The 22,960-nt window shown below is 41.0% G+C and overlaps 1 protein-coding gene across 3 annotated transcripts in view; it reads right to left on the minus strand.

Annotated features, from left to right (window-relative positions):
* zswim8 (zinc finger SWIM-type containing 8) overlaps positions 1-22,960 on the minus strand; it is a 55,460-nt gene that overhangs the window by 4,438 nt on the left and 28,062 nt on the right. For 2 of the 3 annotated variants that reach the window (XM_011492568.3, XM_011492569.3), the window contains exons 14-21: positions 21,852-21,950; positions 16,590-16,714; positions 9,182-9,500; positions 8,839-8,994; positions 8,552-8,774; positions 5,117-5,406; positions 4,823-5,046; positions 1,405-1,899 (exon numbers count right to left, since the gene is read on the minus strand). In XM_011492568.3, the coding sequence (XP_011490870.1) occupies positions 1,405-1,899; positions 4,823-5,046; positions 5,117-5,406; positions 8,552-8,774; positions 8,839-8,994; positions 9,182-9,500; positions 16,590-16,714; positions 21,852-21,950 (1,931 nt within the window). The remainder of the gene's footprint in view (positions 1-1,404; positions 1,900-4,822; positions 5,047-5,116; positions 5,407-8,551; positions 8,775-8,838; positions 8,995-9,181; positions 9,501-16,589; positions 16,715-21,851; positions 21,951-22,960) is intronic. The other variant, XM_020699745.2, reaches the window with a different exon arrangement.

The following is a 22,960-nucleotide window of genomic DNA, read 5'->3' on the forward strand; positions in this document are numbered from 1 at the left end:
CGGCCGTGGTGCAGCGGTAGGGCGGTCGACTCATGATCGTAAGATTGCAGGTTCAATTCCCGCCTTGCACACCCATGTGTCGAAGTGTCCTTGGGCAAGACACTGAACCCCACTTTGCCTCTGGTGGGAGGTTGGCGCCAGTGTTTGGCAGCGGAGCCGCCATCAGTGTGTGAATGTGTGTGTGCATGGGTGAATGGGACTGTGACTGTAAAGCGCTTTGGGCCTTCGTAAGAAGGTAGAAAGCGCTACATAAGTATACGCCATTTATTACCAAATCAACAGCAAATCAACTTTCACTGTGGTTTACCAGAGGTTTCTGACACAACCCTGTACTTTATCCAGGCTGGGTACCACAACAAGAGGACCCTGACGTGGGCCCCCTCGTAGCAAACAAGTTAGGCAGTAGCAGTGGACCTTGGGAAGTCGTCTTGTCCAAGGATCCACATTGGATGAAGCTCATTGCGTCCTCTGGGCGTGCTCAACAGCATACAAGAAATCAAACACTGATTTCCTGTAAGCAAGTGCAGCACTTAACCAACTGAGCTATCTAACCAAGTGTCCTTAAGGTAGAGGCATTTTTCAGTAGGACATACTAAATTTTGGAAAATAATATATTACATAGTATATAAATTAACATGTTGTAAGAAATGTACTTATAAATCGCAATGCATTGCATAATAAATTACCATATAAGAAAACAGCAATAACAGAAAATTTTAAGATAGAGAAAAATAAAACACTTTCATTTATGGAATGTATTGTCAATACATTGTTACTGCATTAATTGGGAACTATATTATTGTTTTATAAAGGCTATAGCAGCTGACTTTCTGCATATTTGTTGTTCTTGAACTTTAAGAAATACTGGAAGGTGCAGGTTCATAAAGACTCCCTTCCCCAGTTCATCCTTTCATTCATCTTTTTAACCGTTTTTCCCTTTCGGGGTCACGGGGCTGCCGGAGCCTATCCCAGCCACTTGTGGGCGAAGGCAGGGGGGACACCCTGGACAGGTCGCCAGTCTGTCGCAGGGTAGAATGTCCACAAACACACACCCATTCACTCTCGCACTCACACCTAGGGACAATTTAGAGTTGCCAATTAACCTATGAAGCATGTTTTTGGACGGTGGGAGGAAGCCGGAGACCCCGGAGAGAACCCACACATGCACGGGGAGAACATGTAAGCTCCACACAGAAAGGTCCCCCATTGATGTTTTTCAGGTCCCCCAGCCGGGACTTGAAGGAGGGACAAGAAGGGACTGCCTTCTTGCTGTGAGGCAAGAGCGCTAACCACTGCGCCACCGTGCAGCCTTCCCCAGTTCATTTTCTTTAAAAAGGTAGGCCAAAACAGCAGCATGTAGATGCTTTTCAACCCTGTTTATTCAACTTGTGTCTAATTCCTCACCTGTCCATATGAAGCCCCAGAGACGGGGAAGACAGCAGGTCGTTGAACATGCTGTAGGGGATGTCCTAGGTACTGTGGGGTGCAGACAGTGGGAAGGTGGGCCTGGATGGTGGTGTAGGGATGCAGTCCTTGGGTATGGGTGTGGGTCAAGGCCTGGCCAGGCAGAGCATGGGGCTGATAAATTGTGGAGCCCACAGAAATGACTGGCACCACAGCTGTGGCAGTGACCGAGGCTGTGACCGCAACTCCTCCAGACTCTGGATTGCTTCCATTGTCCAGAACACTGCAGCTGGAGTCAGGAGGCCTCCTTCCTGTCCCACCATTTGCTCCGCAGCGCCCAGAGGTCTCCCGCTGCTGAACTGAGGAGCCGCCCACTGACTGCTCATAGAGCCAGTACCACTGATGAGCCACTTCAAAGAGAACCTCCGGATATACCCCCCCACCTTTTGCTGCCTCCTCTACTGCCATACAAGCCTTCTCTAGCATCAAATTGTCCTGAGGAAACACAAAGGAGGAGAGAAGTTAAACAAGGGTGCAACTGTAGATGGTAATGAATCACTGTAAGAGATGAATGGTCACGTTTAGCAGACGTTAGCGCTTTCAGTATTTAAATCTATTGACGAAGCACCGCACAAAATGTACTACAGTTTAAGTTTGTCCTAAAAAATCTATTTTTTTTCTCGTAAGAAGACTTCCTGTCTGTTAAAATCATGTCTGGAGGTTGTTTGGTTGCTTCGATTGCTTTCAATCCATGTTCATGTCTAGTGGAACACATGGGCTGGCAAATGTGGCACAGTGGCAATCTCAGGACACAGCTGTGCAGTGAGCGCCAAACATGAGTACATCATCTAGTACAGTGCTTTTCAACCTTTTCTGAGCCAAGGTACGCATTTTCCTTTGACAAACATCCTGCGGCACACCAGCATCTAAACATGTAAAATAGGGAGACTCCATAGTCAGGTGCATTATTTTTAATAATCGAGGCAGAAAAAAGCAGGATGTTGCAGCTGTTTTTCCTATATGTTGTGATAAATGTTGTGATAGTTTTCAATAATAATTTTCAATTTTATTATTTGAAAATTTGTCCAGGTAGTTTTTACACAAAAAAAGACCAACATTGTACGGATGTTTGGGTTCAATTGTAACTACACAAAAAGTGAACAAGTTTTATTAGTTTTTCTTTTGTCTTAATCACAAATGTAACTTAACAAAAATGTTGTATTTCTTTTTGGGTTAATAAATTGTTTCAATTCAGTTTAAATATGTCTGTTGGCCCCTTAGCCTTAATCCTATTTCTTTTATTTTTTTATTGCTTATATTTAATAATTAATTTAATACTAAGGAATCTTATCTATATGGCGCCTTTCTAGACACCCAAGGTCTCCTTATAGATAGAAAACAATAAAATACAATTAAAAGAAAGACATATTAGTTAAAAACAAAACAATAGGGTGTGTGCTTATCTTAAGAGGGGGGTTTTCAGATTTTTTGCAAACTGCAGGAGTAAGTTCATGTTCCGCAGACCTGAAGGAAGTGAGTTCCAGAGCTGGGGGGCAGAGCGGCTGAAAACTCTGCCCCCCATAGTGACGAGCTGAGCGGAGGGTGTAACGAGCTGGAGTGAGGAGGATGACCTAAGGGAGCGGGTGGAATGGCTCATATTTAAGCCCAACTCTTCAGATTTTTCAAATGTGAAGCTGAATTTCTACTTGATTACACATATTAGAAAACTGTTTTAGTTAGAAACATGACTTGGACCAAACACTAGGATGTCTGGATGTTAATGATAAACACAAATCATGAAGGAAAACCAAACTGTTAAACTCTGATTTCATCAAGAAGATTTGAAAACTGTTAAAACCGACTAATGTGTGCATTTGTTGTGCTTTATGACAATTCATAGAGTAGCGTAATTGCAAAGACGTTGTCACTTTAACCCAATGCATCATGGGAGATGTAGTGCAAAAACTGAAACGGATGCCAGACAGACTTGCTTCTCTGAGCTTCATTGTTTTGTTCACTTTTTCCACGGCCAGATTCTGTGGAAAGCTACACTGCTTTAGCTTTAGCTGGTATTTTTGTTGGAACTGAACAACTTTATGAGCAGAATCGGAACAAGGAAGTAAAGACTTTAATCACTTCTGATTGGTCTGACTGGTGACATATGATTAAGCCTCCAGATGATTGGTGGAGACAGTTGAAGGGGCGGGACTTTTCCAAAAATATAGCTGCTAAAACTGCGGCTATTCTTATCAAAGTGTTTTTAACAGAATCAAATAAACACAAAGAAAAAAGTATTTTATAATCTTTCATATTCCTAACTACTCAGTGTTTTATCAGGGCCTGTTTGGATGTACACAGAGCTGATATCCTGGAGATGGGAAACGGTTTTAGATCAGTGAAAATTAATTTCCCACGGTACACCTGACCATCTCTCACAGCACACGAGTGTTGAAAAACACTGGTCTGGTTTGGCCAAGATTTGCTCTTTGGTATAGAGCTCATAAACTGACATTGGTAAAAAAAAACAAAAAAAACTGATTTGTTCCCACAAAATAATTGTGACCTTTCACACGTATTTTGAACTGGATATAAACTGAAACACTTCCGGTTACATCTTTATTGTAAATCAGATAACTGGTTTCAAGCCATTATAAATTGACTGTAGCGAGGGCGGTTGGCTGGACAACGGACAGAGGTCTCTACCGGAGCAGCATGGTCTTCTCTGGCAGTGGAGCACGCTATGCCAGGCAGCAGGCTCGTTTGCTTGCTATGACTGTGTAAGTACCAAAACTGTTAAGCCTGCAATAAATGTTCAGGGGCCTGCGACTAATGATGACATCACACTATTTGATTGGCTGTACGTTGGTCCGATGACAAGTCAGATAGTGATTGGTCTGGACAAATCACGGTACGATCGTAGAAGAAGAAATTGCGAGTTCCTTGTAAACAAAGCTCCGACATTGAGCGAGATGATCTTCTAACGTGATTTCATTATTCTTATGATTATTACTAAGTGCATGTTCGCTTATATTGTTTTAATCCGTGCGGCCAGTGCTTTGTTATTGGCGGAACGGACCCAGAAGAAGGGTTAGGATTAGGCTAATAGGTGCCGACAAAATTTAGCCGTGGATTAATTTAAACTGGAATAACTTCAGCATTTATTTTGTACCTTGCTGACAGCTAAGGAACCAAAGCATGTGCAGAATGTTGCACAGTATTGTCTAGATACAGTCAAGCTCACATAAAGATTAGGCTTTGATAGTAATTGAGAGGGGTTGAAGTCACTTCCATTTTGGAGTTGCCAATGCTTGGAAGCAGCTGGCTGGAACCCTAACCATGCATGTGAAACAGCTTTACCAGCCTTTCATTAAATTTCTCATGGGGGCCCCTCACAGCTGAGATTCCCCCCTTAACATACCTGCTCCTTACACTGTACCAGGGCCCTCTGGATTTCGTTTGGGTTCAAAGCATGGGCATGAGGGAGACAGCTGAGAGCCAGCTCTGCCGCAGCCCGCACCATGTTAAGGTCTCTGGCTCGAGACGCTCGATCTGCAAGAGACGCCACCTCTGGGGGCGTGAGGTGTCCATCCCAGCATTCGACTAGGATGTTAAGAGCAGCACTGCCAATCTCCATGGCTTGGCCTGTGAGCGAAAGAGGATAGTATGTTAGGATGGGAGTTAAAAGGTCTTAAAGATGCATTCATAATCTCACCAGTGATCCAAGATACATGGGATGAGTAGGTCCTGGACAGCCAGTTTGGTGACACAAAGTTGTGGAGGCCAAGAGCGTACAGTCCAATCTCAAAGGCACACAGGTGCAGGTTTCTGTGAGGCCCCTGGTGCCCCCCACTGGCTGAAGGCTGAGTGAAGATGGAAGTGGAAGAGTTTCCTCCAGCTTTAATAAGCACAGTCTTTGCTAACTCAAAGAAAAAATGAGCCGCCGCCTCTGATGGCTGATTAGGCACGTGGGGGGCATGGCATTCTGGACGCCGACCTTTGTACCTAAAACAGGAAGCCAGGTTTTCTAGTAAATAAACAAATATTAACACAAGCCTGCATAAGATCTGTTTGGCATAAGGTGTTCACTCAGTTTTTAGATTAAGAAAGGTTGATCAGATTTAGCTCGAATAACTGAATTTGGTATGAAAAAACAAAACTTATTAACTTTTCTAATTCACTTGGAGACACCTAATACTTCATAAAATCTAGCTTTAAAAAATTAGAGATTTGTAAAAAAAAAAAAAAAAAAAGGATTTTTTTTTTAGAATCTTTAAAAGTAAAAACCTCCTCTTTCACCTAAACAAACAAAAAATTAAATCACAGAACATGCAGAAAGGCTGTGCAAAATACACAACGTACCCTGTAGGGCAGGGGTGTCCAAACTACGGCCCGCGGGCAAACTGCGGCCCGTGGGTCTGTTTTTAGTGGCCCGCAGCAAATTTTGAAAATGTACCGTAAATTCCGGACTACAAAGCGCACCCACCCATTTTCACGTGTTTAATTAGTTTTATACATACACAAGCCGCGTCAGAGTACAAGCCGCGCACGTGTTACGCAATATTGTCATCCTGACAGATCACGGCCAGCATCCCAGAGTGGGTGCAATTCAATAGCACATTGTGGGTGGTGCCAGCTTTGCCTCTGGCTCATGTATTTGGGTGTATCGACATCTGTCAAACAGCATGGAGCTCTATTCTGTTCACAAGTTCCTCAGTTATGGTGTTTTTATTTCATTTTTTTTTTTACTTATTGACAATCTAGGTATCATACATAAAATTACAAACAGTAACCATATAATCAACATTACATCCCTCAGTTATGATGAGGAAATTTACATCCGCGATTCCACATTTCCCATGAGTCTTAGGGGCTAAAGGCGGGGCCAATGCCCGGCTCGCCATTCTGTTGTACGTGTTTAAGAATGAGCAAGTATCAGCAGTGCATGGAGGGGTGAACGGGTAAAGCTCTCCTTCCGCTTGTGTCGCGGCAGCGTTATGGGAGTAACAGGGCTGTTTAAAAAACACACCGGTAAAATACAGCAGCGGCGACTGAAAAGCGCGCGCCTCAGCGTGATACGCGCGCCTCAGTGCGGCGCGTGCGTCAGAATTCAGAAGCCTCTGCGCTCCGCTCCCGCCCCGCGCGCTCCTTGTCTCCCCTTCCTATCTACTCCGACACCTCTGGCCAGGGCGGCTTCAAGGAGGAGCACTTCGTCCCCGTTGCGCCGGTGGAAGGAGCAAATCGTGTCTGTGCAGAGCAATCGGACTTAATACTGTACATTTTGTGTATGAGGGGCGGATGCGTTGTTACGTGTGGGAGCCATCAGACTGCCATCGGCCCCGCGCTCAATCAGCAGGAGAAGATGTCTCCAGCTCACACGGAGGCTGTGAGCTTTTCAAAGCAAAATTCCGCTTTTACGGTTTCCTTAGAAACCGTAAATGGAGTGTAAATTCACTCCATGCGCTGTTCTCTCCGTCACGCAGCAAACCGGCTTTTCCAAACCCGTTGGTGACGGTGGACTTTTTTACGCTGCTTTTAACGATTTCTTTTAACTTGAGAGCTTCATCATATTGTAGCGGCGATCTGGTGCACGTTGGGTCTAATGGCACCAAAGGATTCTGGGATGCGGCCGGGCATGCGTGTTTCATTTTGTTGAACCATGACTGAAGTGTCTAAGACCTGAAGTCAAGTCCATGCTGTTTGGCTGCTTAGAGGTGTGTTGAATATAAATGCCTTGTGCTTGGTGTTAGATAAAGAATTCAAACTATTCATTTGAGTTCGAAAGTACGTACATGGCGGCCGCTAATTAAATCTATAAATTAGCCGAGTCACTGAATAAGCCGCAGGGCTGTAAGCGCAGGAAAAAAGTAGCGGCTTGTAGTCCGGAAATTACGGTAATTGAAAATGGCCCGGACATGGCGCTTGAGATCAAATCTGTTGCACTTCTCAGTTTCAACACTAGATGGAGTCGGTCAGAGAAAGGTGTGTTGCGGAGTGGGTGTGTGCTGAGCGCCCTGCGTGCCACGAGAGAGGGGGGGGGAGGAGCGAGTGCAGTTGGAGATGGGTGTGTGAGCACGGAGCGGAGGTGTGGAGGGTCGATATATCCTGTTTTCGGAGGACGGAGCATTTTAATAAATAGCATTCTGAACTGTGAAAAAGTATTTCCTTTATGTAAAAAAGAACTTGTTTTGTTTTTGGATTTTTTTTTTGTTAATAGCTGCATATTTTGTCACAGAGTATAATTGTAAAATGAAGCTTTTTAAATTGTGTGCGTTTAATGTTAAAACTCTCCTTGTTGGTCACCGATGAGCCCCCTTTTTTTGGGTCTACTTTTCTGAGAAAACAGTCGACTCTTTATAAACTACAAAATCGTGCACTCTGCCAGTCAACCACACTAACGGCTACGTATGTAAAGATCTGCTGGCTTCAGCTGCTCAAGCTAGGGGCGACAGTGGCTCAGGTGGTTGAGCGGGTCGTCCAATGATTAAAGGGTTGGCGGTTCGATTCCCCGCTACCACCAGCCAAATCGTTGTGTACTTGTGCAAGCCTCCAGTGTGGCTCCACTGGCGTGTGCAAGTGTATGAATGCTCCCGGTGTTGGTCAGAGGGGCCGTAGGCACGAAATGGCAGCCACGCCTCTGTCAGTCTGCCCCAGGGCAGCTGTGGCTACAAGTTACCATCACCAAGTATGAATGAGGAGTGAATGAATAATGGTGACACAAAGTTGTGGAGGCCAAGAGCATACAGTCCAATCTCAAAGGCACACAGGTACATTGTGTCCACAAGTAACTTATCGTCTGGAAAAGCGCAGAAAAATCTAATCCATTATTATTCAATAAACCCATTCTGAACTGCCTGGTTGGAATGAGGTTTCATTGTCTGAGTGAATGTTTCATTTTGATGTGCGCTTGTTTTATGTGGCACAGATCAGCATCACTGCTCCCACTGAGAGCAATGTTCTTCACATTATAGGTGAGTTAGAAATACACAGTAATCATGTGTCAATATGTCACCTCTTGTGTGCGGCCCGGACCTTTGCTCATTTTTCTGTATTTGGCCCTCACCAAAACAACTTTGGACATCCCTGCTGTAGGGCTTTACAGGCAATCATTTCATTGTTTTTATTTTTTAAGAGGGGAGCGGGTGGCTACCTGCTGGTGTCAGCGCTCTTAGCCCTGGCACCCCCACCTGCCCTGCGAGAACCGCTAGAGGAGGAGGAACCCAATGAATCAGATGATGAGCTGCTGATGCTGTCACTGTCCTGGCCCCGCCCCCAGGATGCTGCTGGCCAGCCACCCCTCAAGGGCCTTCGGCTAAGGGTGGGAGAACTGTCAGAGGTGGTCTCTGGAGCGCTGCTGTCTATACTGGCCATGCCTGCAGGTACAGAGGGTTATTGCTCAGTCTCTTCAGTTTGTAACATTCAACTGGTTCTGCTTACCAGTGTGCTTCTTTTTCTGTCGCACAGGTGAGCCCCAGCACCGCTGGCTGTACCCACAACGCCCCCCCAAAGCCAGCCGACTTGGGACTGTTGCTTCCAGTTTAAATGAGGGAGGGTCAGTTTGCAGCTCAGCTGAAGTCTGAAGCCCATCTGAAACTTTAAGAACACGAAACACTACAAACCTTCTTCAAACCCAAACATAAATAAATGCCTTCTCGGTTTGCAGGCTGAAACTTCATGTTAATATGTAGGAAACTAAAAAGGGAAAGTGTGGGGAAATCTGAACATTTTATAGATCAGTGAGCAAAACATTAACACATCAGAGGGGATGGGGAGTCCTTACCTTGGTCCCGTGCTTCAGCAGTGTCCTCGCCAGCTTTGCTGGTTTGGACCAGTCTTAGCTCAGTTTGAGAAGGGATCTCCTCGCCAGCCAGCACTGCAGCAGTACATGAGCTAGAAGATGCAGCCAAACTGCTGACAGAAGAAGATGGCTGGCTATGCCTGGACACCCCACCTGTGGCAGAACCCATCCCCCCATGGCTTGTAGCTGCGTGTTTGGATGGACTGCGTTGGCTACCGACTGCTGGCTTGCTGGAGTAGAAGGAGCTTAGGGTCTGTGGCTTGTGGGTCTGACTCTCCCTGTCAAGCAGCTTGTCCAGAATCTTCAAGGGGGGTGCGAGAGAGTGAGAGTGAGTGTGAGAGAGTGAGAGAGAGTGTGAGAGAGAGTGTGAGAGAGAGAGAGTGAGAGAGAGAGAGGGAGAAAATTAATGCTGCACAAATCTCTGCTATACAGTGATCCCTTGCTATAACACGGTTTACTTTTCACGGTTTCGCTATTCCACGGATTTGCATTGTGTTCTGCATTCTGATTGGCTAAAAAGTCACTCCGCTTCTTCTCTACCTAACGTTGCAGTTTAATATGTACACGTACGTAAAACAGCTTGCCAAATTTAAATTACATACGTGCAAATTCTCTAGCAATTTTGAGTTTCTCTAAAACCCATAGAAAAAAGAGCGACAACAACTGCCTATCACTATGTTCTTCTCCTGAACAAACACAGCTGCACCGCAGGCTTCAAAAGAAGAAAACACTGCAGAGTGGAGTCAGGATGCAGCGGCTCAGTCTGAAGAGCAGTGAAATACACCTGAGTCACTATTTGTCCCACTGTACTTTGTATTTTTTTTTATAATAATTTTAAATTTTCTCCCGTTTAATTAAATTACTCTCGGGTCGCGGTGGGCGGGGCTAATCTCCGCGATTTGAAGCCTTCTGTTCACATTGATGATTAAAATTATTATTTGACAGTACAGTACAGAAGTTATTTGTTGAAAAAACGTTTCTAAAGTACTTTTATTTGTGAAACAAATGCTTGAGCCTGTAAAATGGTTTGTTCTTTCTTTTCAATGTATAATAGAGTATTTAATTGTATAATAATTGTAAAGAAAATAGAGGTTTCTACTTTACGGATTTTGCCTATCTTCTTCTTCGTTCTAACAATTTTAGCTCGAACATTTTTTATCGAATGTCAAAAATATTAAATATGCTATTCCCTGGCTCAAGCTATACGAAACGATGTAACAAAAAAAGTTCAGAGCACTGTCTAGTGGGTCTCCATGACCCAACTCCCAATGTTAAAGTGCCTAGGATAGCACAAGGGTTAAATCTCTTTTAAAAACTTACCTTTATAGGCGTGCTTTCAAAAATTTTATTGGTTCTTAAATGTAAACTTATATTATTGATTTTAGTGATTTGCTTGATTTTAACCCCCATCACTGTTTTCTGTGTGTGCTGTTTTATTTTGTCGTACTGTAAGCCATTTTTAATCCTAGACTTTTTCTTATGGTAATTGTACACCACTTTGTAATCTTGATTTCGAAAAGTGATATATAAAGTTTATTATTATTATTTATTTTGCATTTGTTTTCTATTGTGTATTTGAATTTGAAACTGGTTTGTATGATTTCCTGTTTTGTTTATTGTCCAGGTGTGATAGGTTCATGAATTTGTGTGTGTCTAAATAAATGCAGGGATCACTCCCAGCTGCTGTGTGGCTGAAAGTGAAGTCAGAGAGTAATTGTTTGGTGTGCAACTTATTTATTAATTCTGGAGAAATTTGTTCGGGTGAAATTGACACGGTAGTCCAGGTACCACGCAGCACGATATTGCAGTTGGGTTCATTTAGACCAGGGGTGTCAGCATACGGCCCGCGGGCCGTATCCGGCCCGCGTGCCGGATACGGCCCGCCAGATGGTTCAAACCGGCCCAGTAATGAAGAGTTAAAATGATAAGAATGTTTAAAAAAAAAACAAGCACGTTTCTAGTCCATTCCTGTGGCGAGTTATGATTTTTTTTAAAGAAATAACCAAAATGCGCAATTCCGCCAGTTTAGCTCGTGCTGGTTTGCGGCGCCTTCCGTCCGTGAAACCCGGGTTCGACTCTGGGCTGCTCCCTGTTCCCTTCTCTACCTCTGCCGGTCCCAAGCCCGGTTTGAGAAGGTTGCGTCAGGAAGGGCATCCGGCGTAAAACATTGCCAAATTTACCATGCGACTTGTTCGCTGTGGCGACCCCTGATGGGAGAAGCCGAAAGTGGAAGTAAGTAACCAAAATGCGCAATTCCACCACTAGAAGGAGCAAAGGATAAGCGAAACAGGTGAAATAGCATATCTTTGCACCTGCCAAAAGTGAAACCTAATGACTCTGTGACTGAATAAGATGGAGTTTGCTTCCCCGCAAGCCCCGCTGCTGTTACATTGTTATAAGAATGATCAGTAGTGACACCCTAATGACCAAAATGTTGTCATAAAGAAAAAAAAGGGTTGAAGTGAAGTGCTGAACTTTCCAGGAAAAATGGACAAAGTTTTATTTGTTTACGGAGTTGAATGCAAAACCTGCGTGCTTGTTATGTCATCAACAGGTGGCAGTGCTCAAAGAATATAACATTCAGCACCACTATGAGACAATGAGAAAAGTTTCACCATTTGCAGTTAAGAAAAGAGAGGATTTACCAACTAAAAGCTGAACTGAAAAAACAACCGTCTGCATTTAGTGCAGCCGTGACGTCAGCGATGGAGCAGTGAGAGACACCTGATTGCAGACAAGTTGGAGAAAACATCCAAACCATTTTCAGATGGTGAACTTATTGAAAAATGCTGAAGGCTACAGAAGTCTTGTTCCCAAAAAGCAGTCGACCTTTGCCAACATTAGTCTGTCAAGGAATGTGATTACAGATACAACATCTCTGAGGATACTTAGGTGCCAAATGAAGGAATCCAGTCATTTATTGTATTTTCGGTCACTATTAATGAAAGCACAGATACAGATATTGTACAACTGTGCATATTTATTAGAGGCAGGGCTCCAGACTGCGACCAATTGGTCGCAAAATGCGACCAAAATTTGAGAGTGTGCGACTGAATTTTACATCCAGTCGCACATGTGCGACCAGTAAATTTGCCTCCCCCACCCTTCGTATTTTTTATACATTGAGGGGCATGTCAATGATCGATGAAATAATCAATGAGACGCGAGCGCACACGCACGCAAACACACGCACACTCGCACACATACTCATGAAACGTGAGCACACACTCGCGTGATGCCCATCTGTGAGGCGGCCAATGCGTTTGAGAAGAATAGGGACAGCCACTGTGAGTGGCTAAAATGCGTGTAGGGGGAGGGGCCTAGAGATAATCGAGCGCGCGTAAACATCTGTGGGAAGGAAACGGAGACAAATATCATCACAACCTGATATGTGCGTGCGTCTGAGCTATGAGCAAGCGAACTATTGATTCGTTCTTCCGACCTGCGGCTAGTGTACCAGTGCCAGAGTGTACAGCAGGGGTCTCAAACCCAGCCCCCAGGGCTATTTGCGGCCTCCAAGATGATATTTTGCGGCCCCCGCTTTAATATGAAGGTTTAATGTTACTGCAGCCCGCCAGTTTGTCTGAATGACACTTTTTCATTGTCGTGCACGGAGATGACCAACCAATCACAGTGGGGTAAATGACTCTTGGGGGCGGGACAATGACAGGGCTTGAAAGCAGGAAACCTGACAGCCCCCTCCCCGGACCACATTAAGGAGTTCCTTACTTTCCTTTAGAAAGTATTTATTCGCTCGTAATTTTCTACATACATGCAGTCCGTGCTAAACTTTTTTCTGGGTCGCACAGACCCGGAGGAAGGTTACGTTTTGGTTACGGTTACGGCGGCGCATCAAACGGCTCTCGTGCACGGCTGTTACGCAGCTCACCGCTCCTGCGGGAGATGGTCTGCTGACAAGAATAAATGTCCCACACCTACATGCGTGATAGCTAACGGGGCTTGAACTTTAAACACGCTCGAGCAGGCCGCGGGGGGGGGGGGGGGGGGGGGGGGGGGCTGTGAGATGAAGGCGAATCTGCAGCAAGACTGATGGACAACAGGAAGTTGGAGTTGTCCTTAACATTCAATATAGTTTTAATATTCTTCTCCCCCTTAGTGTGATCTGTGTTATTATATATTTTATGATTATTTTAATGTTTTGTAATGTTTGTAGATTTTTTTAATCAATTGGTATTTTAAATTATTTTAATTAATCACTCAACTACAAAAACCATCAGGACACATGTCCCATAATGCATTGTTTTGTAGTCTGTAGGGCAGATTTCAGTCAGTTCAGTTTCCAGCTGTGTCCGGGTAGGTTTGCCCCTTGCTCCCACCCCTTTCTCGCAATATTTTTGTGACGATTGACAGGTGATGTTGGAGCAAAAACAAAAATATATGTCACACACCAGGTGATCTGCTCAGCATTGAGTTCACCTGGGTGATCTCAAACACGCTTATTGTGCGTCTTGGCTGCACCTATTTGGTGTCACCAAGATAAATTTCCATCCGTTTTCTTTACTATTTGTACTGTCATGACAGTGATGGTGCTGTCAGTTTACCTTGTTGTTGCATCTTTAAAAGTGCAGAATAAAATGTGACACTGAATTAGAAACAGCACATTGTAATTTCTGCATCTATTATTAAAGTATTTATTAGTAATACAGAGGAAATTAGTAGATTTGGTTAGCATGTTGATTTACGGTATGCGCCCCTAAATTTTCTGGTTGTGCCCTAAAATTTTCAGTTGGGGGCCACTGTGCTCCTAGTGAAAAAAGTTAGTCTGGAGCCCTGAGAGGTGTTGAAGAGACGTGACAGCGGAGTTTCTTGAGTTGATGGACACAACAACTGATGACATAGTCAGCTCTCTTGTTACAGTGCCGGACTATGTTGGAGTGAACTGGTCACGTGATGTCAGTCTGGTCACCGATGGCGCCCATCAAAGGTCAGGAAGTAGGCAGGTGTTGCCACAAAATTCAGCTGGAAACCAGGAAAAGATTCTTGGACATTTCATTGTGTTTTGCACACTTGAATGACAGTAAATATGTTTCTGCACAGGATCTGAATCCTGATATTGATGGCTGGCTGAAGTTTGAGGAGAGAAAGGAGGTTAACTCCAAATTCTTATGTTCACAAATGTTTGCAAGTTTAATTTAGTTTAATTATTCACTGATTTGCACGTTTACATTTTAGGCAGATGTTACATTTTTTTCCGTGGACCCTCTTGAGTTTATTATAAGGATTGATTCAGTGTCAGATGTAAAATATTCAGTCTAAATAAAATTAAATAAACCAATTTTTTTTAAGTGAAATGCATTTCATTGTACATCCATTGGCCTCTGTGAATGAATATGTAATAATTAAGTGATTAGGCTATCGAGTAAAAAACAAAAAACAAAAAATAAAAAACTGTTTTTTGCTTTTATGTTACTGGTCAGGCCCACTTGGGATCAGACGCCTTGAATGCGGCCCCCAAACCAAAATGAGTTTGACACCCCTGATTTAGACCAAAGCAAAGCATTTTCTATTGGTGATGTCACACTCGCTCAGTCCAGTTCTCATACATTCAATGGTCTGTACTAGGCCTGCACAATATACCGCAAATTTATCGTTATCGCAATATCAAGCTGTGCAATATGCATATCGCGAAAGACAGCAAATTTGCAATAAATGGTTACCTTAGATGTGGCCAAACAATTTTATGGCAGCTTGAAGTGTTTAATGGATTGAAAGAATCCCTTTCTGCATTTGACCAATCAGATGGACCCCTTCACGTTAACTAATCGGATGGCGCCCTATTATGTTGTATGTCAACAAGGGTCATTTGTAGTATAATTTTTAAGCTGTTGTAATGGAATGGGAAAAATATATTGGGTTGTTTTGCTAATTGTTTATATACCGCAAATTACATCGTTATCGCAATATTAATTACTAATATCGCATATCGCTAGTTTTCTTTATATCGTGCAGCCCTAGTCTGTACAGTTAGAGGGGTTTTTATTGCAGCAGGGGACAAAGTGACAAAGAATTATAAGTTTTATATTCCAGAATGGCTTTCTTGTCTTACTTTTTCATTTTATGGCATACTTTTGATATTTTTAAACATGCAATGCACTAGAATGCACCTTTGTTTATATTGGCATCATACATTCTTTTATGTTTATATAGGAATAACTTGAAGTCAGACATGTCATTAGTGTTTATAAAACACACTTTTATGAATAGACCTCAATGAGCAAATTTTTGAAGTGATGTGTGTGTGTGTTGTTTATAAATGTTTTACTAAATATATACATTTTGAAGCTTCTCAACAAATAAATAGTACACTTTTATAATTAATTTAAAATTATCTGAATCACAACTCTAAAACCACAACAAGATCTAAACTGAGTTTTGTGATCCATTGCATCCCAAATGTGCAGGGGTGAATGGAACTGTGACTGTAAAGCGCTTTGGGGCCTTCTAAGAAGGCAGTAAAGTGCTATTTAAGTATACGCCATTTCCCATTTGTTTTGTTTTTAAAATAAATGAATTGAAAAAATAACTATGAAACTGAAGCTGCAAAAGGTGAAACCCACTATAACGGGGGATTTAATAGCAATACCTTTTTCATGTCAGCTACAAAAGCTTTATTTACAAAACTGCATTCTTACAGGTTCATTAAACAATGTCTTAAGTGCAAAAGATTTTACATTATCTATGTGTACAAAAGCTGCTATTTTAATAAACCGGCTTGTTTTTCTAAACCCAATCCCCAACACTGGCTCAGAATCAGAACCTGAGGAACGAGGTGTTAAAGGGCTTATACAATGCCTATACTTAAGCCTTTTATTGTAAACAATATCCATGTCTATGATAATACTTTACCTTTGGCACACAAAAGAGGGATCATTTAAATTAAAGTTCTTTTCCAACCTGGAAGTAAGAGAACTTGATCCCTGAGGCTCTGCCTTTCCCTGCGTGTGGGTGCCGCCCATTTCATGACATCAGCCTGGAGTCGGCATCGGCAGCGTGTCTGCATCTCGCCCACGCAAACTAACAATATCCAAACTTTTTAAAAGATGGATGTGCATATTGTACATATAAAAGGAAAGCATTTTGGACTAACAGCACTCGCTCCGCGGAGAACATGGGTATTTGTGTTAGCCTTGGCAGAACAGCCTCTTCTGAAAAGAGTCTACGTCAGCTCCTGAGAACCCACTCGTTTTCCTTGATTGGGAGGGGCTGCTGCTTAGAGCAACAGTTTTTAGAGGAATACTTAAAAATGTGAGAACGGATTCAAATGCCACTTTGGGGTTTCTTTTTGTGAGGAATGAACATTATAATACAATTAAAGGGTCAAAAATTGATTTTGCATGTTATAGGCCCTTTGAGCATGGAGGAGCCTCACCTTCTTTAGCTTGCTCTGGTCGTCCTTGTACGTGATCATGAGAGCAAGTGCCAGGTCACCCTTTACACGCCGGGTTCCCTCACAGAGGAGGGGGTGTTCCGCCTCACTGACTGTGGTCTTCATGCCTACAAACAACAAGGCTATATTCAAAGCCACACAGATGGAGAAACCCATTGGGCTCAAGAAAAGCTTAGTTATTTTAAACATAGAAAAACCATAACAGATAAATGTATACACTCACTGATAACTACAGTCAATTATTCAAAAGAGTCTAACAGAACAGTCTGTCTGTCAGAGTCTGTCCCTTATACTGATTCAACTATGACAACAAGAACACAAAACAAAAACAAAAATCCACACAATGTCTACTGTCTATTAAGTCTAAAGATTTATCAAGCGGCATGTCATTATTACATCATAATAAATAAATGAATACTCAAGAATTCATTATAACCATCATGGGGCTCAGACATCAACAAAATGTGACCACATGACTATTGTCTATTGAGTAATTTACTGTAAAGTGGTGCAAATAAGTATTTAGTTAGCCAGCAGTTTTAAAAGTTCTTCCACTTAAAAAGATGACAGAGGTCTGTGATTTTTTTCATAGGTACACCTCAACTATGAGAGACAAAATGAGAAAAACAAAAGCCAGAAAATCACATTGTCTGATTTGTAAAGAATTTATTTGAAGATTATAGTGGAAAAATTCATGGAAACATTTCTGTACCATATTTCAAAATGAAAGTCAATACTCAAAATGCTTTTTCGTTTGTTGACGAAAAAATAAAATGAAAAATCCATCCGCCAATTTCTTTTTCTTCTTCAACACAGCTCATTCCGTCACTTTAAATGATAAAGAAAATGGTATTTGACATTTAATTTTTAAAAAGGGTAACGCTTTATAATAAGAGTCCTTAATAAACAATTTTTTAAATATTAACAAGCACTAGTAATGTTTTAGTGAGCCGTTTATGAGTACATTAAATAGCATTTGTAAATGTCTTACAACTGACTTACATGTGTAAATAAGCTGTTTATAAATACATTAACATATTCCCTAATAAACTACTTATAGGACATTAAAAAGCATGAGTAATGTGGTATTAAGCTGCTTATAAAGACATTAGCATTGGTTAATCCTATTAACAAGCCATTTATAAATTGCCTGATGGGATTAATAAACATATTAACAGTTTTCTTATTATCTTATTATTTTCTTATTGAGCGTTTTGCAGCCCCCCCAATCTAAAGCGTGACAAATAGATTTATATTAAACATTGATACACAGTGTAGTTTTTGCTACAATTCCCCTGAAACAGTCCTCCATCTCTTCTGGTTTTGTCCTAAAGTTAAAGTGTTTTGGTAGAAGATGTGTTACTTCATTAATAATAAAATTGATTCTAGTTGTTTTATTCTGGAAACATGTCTTGTATCAAAGATGTCGTTTATCAAAAAATATAAAAAAGGAACCTGGTTTACTTTTAAATCTCTTACTCATTTTGGCCAAAACCCTGTTTCATTGTATTCTTTCTGAGGTAAATCAATATATTAATAGTATTCATAATCCTGAAAAGCAAAAAGCAATCAAAACCTTGTCTGTATGTGATAGATTCAACATTTTCTCAGAGTTTAACACCCTGGCTTATTTCTATTCTTGTTTTTTTATACATATGTGTATTTGATATTTGCAATTTTGTTCTTATTGCATTCCTGAAAGTGAATCCTAGTAAAATGGCATAATGTGCGATAAAGTTTATTAAAAAAAATTATAAATTGCTTGTATGGGATTAATACATATATATCAACAGTTCGGATGTCAAGCTGGACTTGTATTTTTTTTAAGTCCAGCTCAACCTCCAGACTACACCACCTGGATGAACGAGAACCTTCATTGACAGTTTGAGTGTTTTGCAGCCTCCTAAAGTGTGGGCTATGTTTTGCCACAAAGAACCACACAGTACAGAATATGAACAATGACATTTATAACACTAACCAAAGCCACAAACATATAACAACTCTTCAACACATCACAAAAACAATGTGAAAGAAGAGACACACGTACCGTCTTTTACAGATTGTGCCTTAGTGCCTTATAACATTTCCACCCAAACAAATTTCAATAACCTTCAAAATGTTTGCACTCAGAATCTGCACTTTCCGAGGGGCAGCAACTGTCCACAAGCAATTTATAATGGCTTGTAAAGATCACCCCATATTTGGTCACGCTTTAGATTGGGGGGCTGCAAAACACTCAATAAACTGTTAATAAGAAAACTGTTAATACATTTATTAATCCCAAACAAGCAATTTATAAATAGCTTGTGAATAGGATTAACAAATGCTAATAAATGTCTTTATAAGCAGCTCAATACCACATTACTCGTGCTTGTTAATGTTTTATAAAGATTTTATTAAGGACTCTTATTATAACGCCTTTAAAGAACAGGCACAATTTATTTAAAAAAGGTTTTTTACCAGCTCAATGCCCTGACGGCAATTATATGACTACTGTTTTGTTGCCCAGAACTGTACCTTGTGGTACCCCAGGTCAAAGGAAAAGATCAAAGGAAACATCACGCTTATAAAGAATAATAAAAATAAATAAATATCCTGAAAGCATTATGAATCAATACAAGTATGAATACAAATGAACTATCGCGATATTTCTGCAAAAACATTTTTTCTAACACATCTAGTGTTGCGGCTCCCTGTGCTTTCATCTCAGTGGAAAACTGATCCAAATGGCTCTTTGAGAGGTTCAGGTTCAGACCCCTGGTTTAGCACATCCATGTACATACCAGGTTTGTATTGAAACATTATCGTGTATAAAGTAAAATGTTTTGTCAAAAAAACAATGTTGTTACATAATGAGGAAATAAAACACTTTATTCTTTTTTGTTATTTATTTTTCGTCCTCAAAAAGTATCGATAAGAGTATCGTTAAAATACCGGATCGATAAGCAGCATCAATTAAAGTAGTAGTACCGTTAAAACCTTAACGATACCCATCCCCATTATTAACATAGTTACGGTTTTTATATATTTTTGAATATCAATTCCATCACAATCAGGAGAAGTCTTGTTTTTGCACTTCTTGACAATGTAAATACTTTAGATTTTTCAGTGAATCATGTTAATAGTATTTCTTACAATCTCTCAGTATTAGTATGAACTTATTTTTGTATTTCTTATCTTTTTCTTCTGCCTACTTGGTTTTATTTTTTTTTAAATTCCTTATACAGGCTAATTTTTCTGACAAGCATTTAGCAGGCCTTTTAACAACCACTGCCTGTACCAAAATCCCAATGGAGGCTTTCTTTTCTGAAATCAATCTCCCAACTATATCTCAGGATTCGAGACTGAAATGAAATGCCCCAATCTCGTTTCCTGAATTACATCATACTATTAATAAACTCCAAACAGGCAATGCTCCAGACAATGATGGCCTTGGAAGTGAGTTTTATTAAGAATTTCAAAACCTTCTCATAGAGCCAATGTTAAATATGTTCAACCACTCTTTTGAGTGTGGAACTCTGCACCCCTCTTTAAGAGAAGCCAACATTTCCCTAATCCTAAAAAAAGGTAGACCTTCTGAGGAATGCGGCTCATATAGACCAATTTCGCTGTTAAATGTTGACTCCAAAGTTCTCTCCAAAGTGTCTCTAAATAAACTTAGAAGACTACAAAATATCATTCCACTCTGATCAACAAGCTTCCAATGGTTTGGTAATATCCCTAGATGCAGAAAAAACCTTTGAGTTTGACCAAGTTTCTCTGGTTCTTGGCCTTCTCCACTGCAAGATTACCAATGTGTATCATAAAAGGCTATAACACATTAACATTCTTCAGAACTGGATTAGGCACAAAACCCCCTCAATTTCTGGATGGCAAAGGACGTTAATGGAATACATTTGTCTGGAACAACTGATTTGTCTCACAAACAAAACAGATATTTTTGAAAACACTTGGAGGCCATTCCTTGACTATGTTAAAGTGAATATTTCTGCCATCATAATGAGAGCAATTGTGTAGAAGGGTATTCTTTTTTCTTTCTTCAACTATATTTTGTTTAGACACTTTATTGCACTTTTATCTTAAAACTCTCTTTGCATTGCTAATGGATCCTGATGGAAACCCTTTGATGTACCTGACACATCTTATCTGGAACTGGTTTCTCTTTTCTTCTGCTGTTTTCTTTTCTTTTCATGTTTTTGGTATTATTGGGCTAAAGGGGTTGGTTTTCCTTTCTGCTCGTTTGCTTTTGCTTACGTCTCTTTTTATGTACTGTTTCGTTGTGTAGTGATAGACAAAAATTGAAAAATAAAAGTTACCGTATTTTCACAACCATAGGGCGCACCAGGTTATAGGGCTCGGTCTCAGTTACGGGGGATTTTTCAGTCTTTGACACGTCTCCTTTCCTCCTTCCTAAACACGCGCTAGCGAAGAGACTGCTTAAGCACACATACAAACACTCAGTGTGTGTTTAAAAAATGCAGCAGGAGCAAATCTGAGTTGAGTTTTGATTTATTTTATATTTTTTTTACAGTCATAAAACAGCATCTAAAAATCCATCAATCCACGTAGCTGATAAATGCAGTTTAAACAGGGCTTCAGCCATTTTGTAAACAATGTTGTGGGGAACTGAGAACCCACCCATGACCACTTAGACTCATGGGAAGTGTCGATTCCCATACTATGAGTTAGGGAGCTGTGAAGAGAAGTGAGACTCATGTTGTCACGGTTTTTGTGTGTGTTCAAAAGAAATGGGTAGTACCTCTGTCTGAACAAGGGTGAAGAAATTACTCCTCTGCTCACCCCCAGTTACTGAATCTTTTAGGGGTTGTAAAATATGCGAGACATAAACAGCTTACTATTACAGGCAGTTCAATGACAGCTTCACTCTCACCACTGCGTTAAGAATGACGGTCCAGCCAACCCATACATCTCTCCCCCTTTCTCACGCCGCCTTCTACGCCGCACAACTACACATTAGGCGTACCGCCTCATAGGGTGCCCCCTTCAGTTTGGAGAAAATTTTAGACTTTCAAGTGCGCCTTATAGTCGTGAAAATACGGTATATAAAAAAACCAACAACCACTGCTTGAAGTTTCTTTTATAGTACTGCTTAATTAGACAATTTTTATTATAAAGTATTTAAAATAATCTGAGAAATTTAATATATGTATTGTCAACGTTGCTTTCTTTGTAAATTACGTCCCAGTCTTGTAGTAATAAATTGTTTTTAAAGCAAAAGCATACCAAGAGCAGCAACAGCAGCATCAAAGCCCAGCTCCTCATCTCCGGGCATTTCGTTGTTTCGATTGCGGCTTGGTGGACGGGAGCCCGTCGGTGACACAACTGTTCAAAGAATACAAACAAGAACAAAGAATTTAATCTTTGAGACTGTCACTATTTCATACTGATCAACTCAGTCACCTCACCACAGAAAGGGTCAAAACTGTGAGGGTCTACAGCACAGATGTCCAATCACAAGCCTCGAGAAGCAGTGTCCCAGATGTTTTCCAACCAATCTGCTGTTGAACTACATGTTGGCTAAACACACCTGATCCAGGTAAACAACAACAGCTAAGGCAGGATTTCTGGAAAACCAGCAAGAGGGCCAGCCCTCGAGACCTGACTTTGGACACCCTCTGGTCTTACAGCATCCCAGAACATGGCCAACCAAGTCTCTGAAAATCAGCTTAATTTGACCTACCATCTATTGAAAGCAGTTTCAAAATGAGCTGACAGACAAGGAGGTCCAGACTCAGTAGAACTCTCAATCTATCCCACGTTTGATTTGATTTGATTTGAAATGGTTTATTTCAAGCAATCAAATAAGAATAATGCAAAACAACAATACAATCATCAGTTATACATTCATACAATGGCGAATCAAACTTAGGATATTTGGACATAGTAATAAATATTGCTTGAAAGGGAGTGGAAGGAAGCAAATTTATATAATTCCACCCCGTTATACTGAAACCATTTTATTACATGACTTATTATCCGGTTCCTAGCTTTTATCAGAAAGAATTAAGAATCCTGAAGTATCAATAAAGCACATGACAAAAGTTGTGTAGCTGCCGTAAGCCACACGCGTCCGTGCTGTAACCCGGAACCGGAAAAAAAGTGATTTTCTCCTCTCACGGTTTTACAACAGACTTCTGAATGACAGTAGACAAATTTCTTCTGAATAAATAAATGTAACAGTAGCAATGCAGAGGGTTGGTTTTTTAAATAAGACAGAAAATTCGATTTTATTTTACTAATAAAAGAAAAGATAAAGCTCACTTCTCTTTTTAAAAAAATTGATCAAATCAACTATTAAATCACACACTGATTTTACAGACACTGCTGCTCAA

Source organism: Oryzias latipes, chromosome 15 (genome assembly GCF_002234675.1).
Source record: "Oryzias latipes chromosome 15, ASM223467v1".
NCBI lineage: Eukaryota > Metazoa > Chordata > Actinopteri > Beloniformes > Adrianichthyidae > Oryzias > Oryzias latipes.